At 38.5% G+C, this 8,554-nt stretch overlaps 1 protein-coding gene across 4 annotated transcripts in view; it reads left to right on the top strand.

The window, feature by feature from the left end:
• LOC107870736 (anthranilate phosphoribosyltransferase) overlaps window positions 1-8,293 on the top strand; it is a 22,794-nt gene extending 14,501 nt beyond the window's left edge. Inside the window, exons 2-10 of one of the 4 annotated variants that reach the window (XM_016717348.2) lie at window positions 3,988-4,470; window positions 4,582-4,739; window positions 5,029-5,112; window positions 5,202-5,254; window positions 6,120-6,201; window positions 6,521-6,628; window positions 6,784-6,907; window positions 7,076-7,161; window positions 7,857-8,293. In XM_016717348.2, the coding sequence (XP_016572834.1) occupies window positions 3,988-4,470; window positions 4,582-4,739; window positions 5,029-5,112; window positions 5,202-5,254; window positions 6,120-6,201; window positions 6,521-6,628; window positions 6,784-6,907; window positions 7,076-7,161; window positions 7,857-8,081 (1,403 nt within the window). In that variant the 3' untranslated portion in view covers window positions 8,082-8,293. Of the gene's footprint in view, window positions 1-3,987; window positions 4,471-4,581; window positions 4,740-5,028; window positions 5,113-5,201; window positions 5,255-6,119; window positions 6,202-6,520; window positions 6,629-6,783; window positions 6,908-7,066; window positions 7,162-7,856 lie in introns of all 4 variants that reach the window. The other 3 variants (XM_016717347.2, XM_016717349.2, XM_016717350.2) reach the window with 3 other exon arrangements.
• The last annotated feature ends 261 nt before the right edge of the window (window positions 8,294-8,554 follow it).

The raw sequence follows: 8,554 nt of genomic DNA, 5'->3' as shown, positions 1-8,554 counted from the left end.
TCGACTATCCCCGAATCCGATCACTAAGAAAGAAAAGTAGAATAGTCAGTCCCTGCATAATGTGGGTATACAGCCGCCCAAAGACGGGTTAGTGGGTGAACACTAGCATGCACTCAGGACAAGGTCTTGGGTACGAGTTGGGGTACCACTCGTACCCTAGGATACGGATGGTATAGGTGAGTTGTACCCCTGGACGTGGCTTGATTTAATTTTAAGTCAAGGGTAGTCCGGACATTTCCTACTTTAAAGCCCTTATGTTCTCACGTTATATAACCCTTGGTGGCCTCTCATAACACTTATAAAATGATGGAAACACTCCAAGTACTCTCTCAAACTTACTCTTGAAGATTGAAGGCTAGGGTTTCTTTATGTCTTCTTCAAAGGGCTCAAGAGTCATGTTTCTCTTGGAATCTTCTTGTATAAGACATGTACTCCTTCCCTCATTGTTAGTTCCAACTAAAGTCATGTGTATTGTGTTTTAAACATTGATTTATGAATCATGAATGGTGGTTTTCGAAATATATGTTAAGGGTCTTCATGCATATGATTTGGTATTGGCTTAAACTATGTTTTTACATGTTTTTGGTGTTGGTTTGTATATGTTGGTACTTGTTAGATATGTTTTAACAAATGGGTCTTGAGTAACCCTAATTATGGTGGTTTATGCATTGGTCTTGGTCTTGGTAAAGGTATGCCCTCAACATGTTTGATAAAATGCCTAAAGAATGTTTGCACTCTATTGTTGAACTTTCATTGGAACTCTTGTATGGTTTGATTTGGTAATGGAACTCTAAATGGATTTGCATGGTTTAAATGATATAAATGCTTTAAATGTTTGGCATGGTCATAAATGGTTTGGAATGGTTTTAAATGGCATAAATGGTGTACATGGTTTGGAAGGATTAAATGGTAAAGCTTGGTGACTATGAAATTGGTTATGCTTGTGGGGTACATGGGAATCCCCCAAGTGGTTTAATATGTTTAATGGAAGGGCACATGGAATCCCTCAACAGGTTGTTTGGATGGTGGTTTTCTGTGGTATGGTATGGTATGGTTACAAAGCCAACCATGTTTGTTTTGATTGCTTTCTAAAAGGCATGGTATAGTATGGTAATCTTTCATGGTTTGGGAACCATGAAATTGCCCAATTTTTAGAACCACGGATTTGGTGGTTTTCTTATTTATTTTTCCAATCATGCCCTCATATAATATTTTCTAATCCTATTTTATCCTTTACCCATATTATTTACAACCCTAATATCTTATAATTTTTACGCACAACTCTCTGTTATTCTACATTACTTACAACCCTAATATCTTATAATTTTTACGCACAACTCTCTGTTATTCTACATTCTCCTCTGGATGCTCCTGTTCCTCCTCCGATCGATAACATAACTTTGATTCCTTTGGATTGACATGATTTTACGTCAGAACTCACGTTAACACATCCATGTGGAGTGTATGGATCACAATGGCCTGCTAGATTGAGCATCGCGTTTCGACCACTGCCAAATGTTGAGAGAAATGTTATGTTCACGAAGTCATAGTTCCCTGTAGCACAAGTGTCGGTTAGTGTCCCTTCATTGCTATTTTGTCCCCAATAGATAGCAATCCCCTGCTTCAGACTTTGTTGTTAGTGCTAAAATCAACAATATTGGGACATAATACAGAAAAAATAAAGCCTTGACATGTTCTAATTGGTTTTCAATATGATCTTTGATTTTGTTTTTGTTGGAATAATGCAGCAAAGCTACATGCTTTTTATAGGGAAAGAGTTGAATCTGAATGGTTGTGAAAAGTTGTCATTAATACCACTTGTAGACAAAGTTAGAAGCCATGTTACTGTTAGTTTGTGCTTCTGCCTGGCGTAGCAGTTGTTAATAATTCAATATTGACTGCTAATACATAGAAAAGTTGAAAGCAAATAACCAAATGCTGCCTATGTACCTAATAATTCAATTAGGGGCATTTTAGTAAATTTACCTGTTACGATACAGTACCATACCATCAAATCAAACAAAAAAAATATTATTAAACCGCAGTGAACGATACAATCCATCCAAACATTGTATTGCACCATACTGTACTGTACCATACCATACTATACTGCACCATACATTATGAAATCATGACAAACCACCATCCAAACAAAGGCTAAACCTATATACATGGTTGACTTATGGATAGTACTTGCAAGTATAGTCGGTATGACTATACTACTAATAACCTCGGTTAATAAATGGTTAATTGATTGGTTGGTTGCTTGGTAATGGTTTTAATTGGGCAATAATGACGGGGTATGTAGAAAAACCGTGGAAGGCGGAGGTCTCGGGGGACCAAAACTGGAAACTCATATTTGCCGATGTGAGGTTTGGTCTTGGTGGCCGTGTCCATGATGTCACACTTTATATTTTGGGGATGTACTAGTCATCCCAGGTTTTTTTCCCTGATCGTGCAGCTTCACGCACTGGGGCCCTTTTAGCAGGGGGAGCTGAACCCATATAGCCCGTGGGTGGTTTAGAACGGCAAAGCTACACAACCCAGGTAAAGGTTTTAAAGCATGCTAAATCCGGTTCCCTTTCCTGGCATGGTTATATATATATGTATGGTTGTATGCATTATGGATGGTGTTACTTGGCTTTGTAAATGACATTATTTTATCCTTATCCCGAGTGCATGCTAGTGTTCACCCACTAACCCGTCTTCGGGCAGCTGTATACCCACGCTATGCAGGGACCGACCATTCTACTTCTCCTGCTTAGTGATCGGATTCGGGGACAGTCGATGTTGGATTGAAGTGTTGAGCTTCCAGAGTTCGTAAGACATCTATTTCATGTCATGGGTTACTTTACATATTTCTTGTCTTTCATAGACTTTGGTTTTAGGCTATGGTCGGGGGCATGTCCCGACTAGGTACTCTTTGGTTGGTCTAGAGGCCTTGTATGGACAACTGTGGACTTGGGTATGGTATGGATTGGTTATGTTTCATATATATTTATATACATGTATCTGATTATTATAATTGGTTTTGGTTTATGGGTTTTGGCATTGGTTTGGTTGGTCATTGGGTGGTTGGACTTGGTTGGATTGGTCTTGGATATAGACTTATCCCAGAGTCACCACATGATTGGATACGCTATCTTGTTATATTTTCGGACTTCAGCCGACTCAAGGTATGCGTCTGGTGGTTGGGTTGGGTAACGGGGGCGGTTTCCAATCCTGGTTGGGCTTGGGATTGCCCATTACGACAAGACCTTGGTTCGGGTTGTGTCATACATGGACAAGAATTAGATTTTGAAAAACTTTAGTGTTAGAGAAATACTAAATAACACACATTTATATGGTGCATGGGTCAGCTTGCTTTACATCTCAACTACTTTACCAGATAGTTGCCACCTTCCGCTAGAATAGGTATTTGATAACTCTACCCACTAAGGTTGCGAAGATAGGAAAGCTTTTCCTAGTGTTTTCTCTGTTTGGGATTTGAGGGTTGGTTTCTGAAGTTGTTGCTCTAACTATTTGATTGCCCAAGAGTCCTATAAATTGTGGTATTAGAATGAAAGACCTTTGGATATGAAAGATTCTCCAACTAGTGTGAGATTACATAATTTTATTTTTGATCTACATCTCTTGATGCAAAAAGAAAAAAATAGGAAACCGGAAACGGCTGAACCAATTCCCACCAAGTATGCTTCAAATTATTCGGGTTCATATTGTATCTCCAGAGTTATTTATGGTTAGTTCATCTGGATTCTGATGACTTGATCTTGTCCCTCTTCCATAAATCTGCATGCCGTATGTAGCTTGATTCAGATTGTTGCAGAAGACTTCCAGAAGATAAAATTGAAAAGGCCTAGTAATTAAAATTAAGCAAAATCACAACAATTATTGAGGCTTGACTTCCCAATCCATAGAGGAAAACTTGCTTTGCCATTAATGTGGATAACTACTGAAGATACTCAGTACCATAGTGTTTGATTTCAGCAAAGGGAGAGCTCAAAGATGAAGAGCCAGTATCAAAAGCACAACTTGGGGCATTTTTTTCTGCAATGACGATTCGTGCAAATGCTTTTCCAGAGCCAACCCAATGGAGTGAAGGGGAAAGGCATGCGATGAATCATTATTGGCCCCAATTAATTCGAGTGCTTCCTGAAGACACCATATTTATCGCTGATCCTGAAGGCTCAATAATGGGAATTGGCAGTTCAATAGGCCCCCAATTTGTTGGAAATGGTACTGCTGAGATGAGACTAGTTGGTGCCCTCAGGGAAGTTTTGGCTGGGGGTCATCTTGGATACGAGGAAGTTCAGGGTGTTCTAAAAGACGTCCTTCCATTTAAAGTAGGAGAAATGGGATCATCTCGTGTAAGTGAGTCGCTCTTTTCTGCATTTATGATAGGCCAACGGATGAATCGGGAAACAGACCGCGAGTTGAAAGCCTACTGCCTTGCATTTGATGATGAACTTGGTAATATACAATTACCATTGTCTAAACAAAATTGGTTATTGCTTGTTACATGCGTATTGCTAAATGTCATTTATTAGTATCTGCCTAAGTCTTATCATCTTCCCTTATCAGGCCCAGCGCCAGTTGCTGATGTAAACTCATTGACTCACTACGGTGAGCCTTATGATGGAAACACCCGCTACTTCAGAAGCACACTATTTGTTGCTGCGGTTAGATCCTGCTATGGTGAATCTTGCTTGCTCCATGGTGTGGATTGGATCCCACCAAAGGTCATATGAGCCTATATGCTGTAATAACTAATAGGATGTCCACTACTTATATTTTAATCTGAAATATGTATCCGATGTATATGCTGAGATATAGATTTTACTAGCAGCAAACATGAATATGTGAGGAAAATGGAAATACTTACTTGAAGAGGCACCTGCTGCTACCTTCAAATGAAAAATTGACTTTGCGTTGAATGTTATGACTTGATAATAGCAGTATCTGGTCAATTTTGTACTTCCTAATTTTTTGAAGCAAGTGGTTTACTCAAATCTCATTTTCTTATTCCAGGGAGGCATTACTGAAGAACAAATGCTGATGTTTATGGGGGCAAACACACACTTAACCCCTTCTCAAGCAAAATGGCTTCTTGAGGTCCATGATTCTCCCTGGCTTGATACATTTTTTGCCTTAAAAACCTTAATGAACCGTTGCAGTTTCTTAGTAATCCAAATTGTATGCAGGATCATGAAGTTGGTTTTGCTTATGTAAGTCAGCGAGAAGCTCGCCCATCTTTGTATGTAGATCCAACCTTTCAGAAACCAATGATTTTCTTTTTGATTCTTGTTTTTTTCCTTTCCTTTTTGTTTTACACTTTCTACAGAGAAAGAAAATGCCTCAATTAAATTCCCAGCAACTGTTCTAGATATCAATTAAAAATAAAAAAGGACATATTTCTGCTATAGATTCTTTAGTCTGGTCTTCCTGATTCTGAAGGCTTCTAAATTTCTAGTTGTTTTAAATATTCTGTATGGCTGTTCCAAAGCCCTTCTAGATGTTGGAATCCTCCTTTCCTCAGTGTTCTATGTCCTTAATATTTGATTTTGTATTTGCTGACTTCGGCTTTCATCTGAACGGTGGCTCCTACCATTGTAGTTTCTTCTTCACTTTTTAGTTTTTTGGCCTCCTTAAATGATCAGTGTGACATTGTTATGTCTTCTATCTGAGCACTTCGATCATGCTCTTATTCATTTGCTTCTCTGGCGGGAAGATAGTTCTTTGTGGTGCAAGACTGCAAATATAAAACACTAAACATTGCTATCTAGCAATGTTGTGAAAGAGAGTTACCACATTCCTGAATGTTGTATGAAAATAAAGAAATAAAAGTATTTACATCTAAAATCTTTATGCATGGTATGTTAAACTTGTCTCCAGAGGCTACTTGTTTCAATTTAATTGCAAAATAACCTGCCACTAATTGTCGGACCCCGACAGTTAAGCACCTAGTCCTTGTACTTCCGTAGAGATCCTAGATGTCCGTTTAAGGCAGAGCTCAATTGCAAAATTGATTCTTAGATTATTGCTTAATGAATACCTGCGTTAAACTTCATATGATAATAAAAACCGCTGCAACAATGGTACATATGTTATTATCCTTGCAGATATTCATTGATTGGGTTAAGGGAACATATAAAGAAACGCCCACCACTGGCAACAGCTGAGAAAGTTCAACAAATTGTGCGGGTAGGTCCTGGTATTGTTTTTTCTTCTGTACCAAATACGAAAAAAAAATCCAACCAAGTCGGCTTTTTTAAATTTCTAATTTCAAGTATCTCATGTTATTTTCTTGTCTGTTGACTGATGATCTTCTTTAAAACTGGTTATGAATTAATGATTTAATTCGATTTACTCTTGTTGACATGTAGGTTCTTTAGAAAGAAGTTACTGGTTTTCAGATGGCTTTTTACTTTCTCCTATTTGTGTGTATTCACCTTAAAAAGCAGAAGCTCCTCACAGCTTGAACAAATTGGTCTTCTGTTGAAATGTGCTGTTTTCTCTTCAGGCTCGGGGAAAGGAAGCAATTGTTGCTGGTTTCTATCATGAAGGATATGAAGAACCGCTGTTAATGCTTATGAGAAGAAGGGGTGTGCATGCTGGTTTGGTTGTAAAGGTACTTCATAACCTGAAAGAGGTTCTTTTTCTTTTGTTGGTGGGGAGGGGGAAGGGACCCATCCGTTGTCTATTATGATCTTTGACCCGAGAAAACTCGTGGGGGCATTGATTTCATGAGTTGTACATAATCTCTGTATGTGTTTGCATCTTTAGGGCGAGGAAGGTGCAGTTTCAATGACAACAAAGTTGCGGTCAGGAAATGCGTCAAAAGGACTTCCTGTGAATTATTGCTCAGGGTTTCGTTCGGTGAATTTGGCACCTGCTTGTGCAGTTGATGGTACGTGTTTATCGTAGTGTCGGCGTTTTATCCCTTTCTGTCTACGTTGAGTTGCTAAATTCCCACTTCGCCTAGTATGTAGAAACACCTTTATCTATTCTAAAGATAATAGACAATGAGGTCTTAAGCAATCTTTTCTGCAAGCTCAAGCTTATTAAGATGTCGCAGGTGTATCACGTGAGAGTTTCAATATTGAGGTGAATGCTAGGGATTATGGCTTTGCACCCACGGATACTCCAAGAACAGATAGATCTGTAAGCTGGTCTCTCTTGTTCTTTTTCAAGTGTTTTTTCTGTTCCCGGGTTTCGATGGTACTTATAGCATCAAAATTTGTCAGATCAATAAGTACCTATTGAGCCTGCTGCTTACCTTAAAGGCATAAAATATGGACTAGTTATTCCTTTTCTCTTGTTAATATCATGGCGATAGACTTATTTTAATTAATAAAAGCAAAGTGATGGTGTGAAAATGTTGAAGATGTATCAGTTATTAATATTGGTGTACCGGGCTGAAAGGTACTTAATGGGTTAATTACCAAAGAGAAAAGAACAGAGAGAATTTCTAAGCACTTCCTAGCTTTCAATTATCATTTTGCATGTTCACTGATTGCTCTTGGCCATTGTTTAAATTGGACATCTCTTGGTGGAACCAATTCTAAAAGAGTATAAATGATCATCGTTTCTGTGAAGTTTACTATGTGTACAAAAAAAAATAAAAAATCTCTTAGTTTGGGATCTGAAAATACGGAAAGGAATACGAGGCTAATTGTCTCAACATGATTGCTACTCTCTCAGCTGAGCATAGTTTCTGTAAAGAAGATGAGTGTATTTGTTTCGACTTGATTGCTTCCGTCTCAAATTGTAGGCTACCTCCTCAGGCTCTTATCTTTGTGCTGGTCTCAAGGAAAATCAAGATGATTAACCCTCTGTTCCTTTCTGAATTTGTTTAGGTTGCAAGGAATATAGAGTTGGGTTTAGCAGCTTTGCGTGGTGAGAAAGGTCCAGCCTACGACAGAATTGTCTTAAATGCTGGAATGGTTGACCATTTGCTTGGGTCTGATGGAGCTCAAGACATAAGCGCAGCCTTTGATAGAGCCAGAGAAGCCATCGACAGTGGCAATGCCCTCAGAAGACTCCTAAATTACATCAAAATATCTAACAAAGTAATATCATAATTTAAGGCATGTAGGATTTTCTCCTTCCTCCTTTTGGCCATTATCCCAGCAAACAAGTGCAATAGTCGGTGGACGATGACATTGAGAGCTTTTTCTTGTTTTTTTTTTGGTCTTTTGAAACTGTTGTACATGGCCACAAGATTTTCACTGCTGGCTAAAACTAATGAATGGTAAGCCTATATATATAATTAATATTTATTGTCCTTGCAAAACACAATCTTATTGAAAGTTCTATTGTTGAAAGAAGGGCAAACATCAGAAATTAGGATGTTCGGCCTCTAATTACATATACCGGAATAATTATTCAGATACACAATACAAATTTGGGTGTATTTGAGATGCACAAAATCACGTCATACACCAGTGTTCAACCCTCTTTTCACCATTTTGTCCATCTATGCTAGAATCCGGCGAAACAACCAACTAGATTTCCTTTCTCCATCGTCACTCCTCCCTCACAGATCCACCACGCT

This window comes from Capsicum annuum, chromosome 5 (assembly GCF_002878395.1).
Source record: "Capsicum annuum cultivar UCD-10X-F1 chromosome 5, UCD10Xv1.1, whole genome shotgun sequence".
In the NCBI taxonomy this organism is placed as follows: Eukaryota; Viridiplantae; Streptophyta; class Magnoliopsida; order Solanales; family Solanaceae; genus Capsicum; species Capsicum annuum.
Note: the sequence above shows the minus strand (reverse complement) of the source record. Positions and strands in the feature narration are given on the sequence as shown.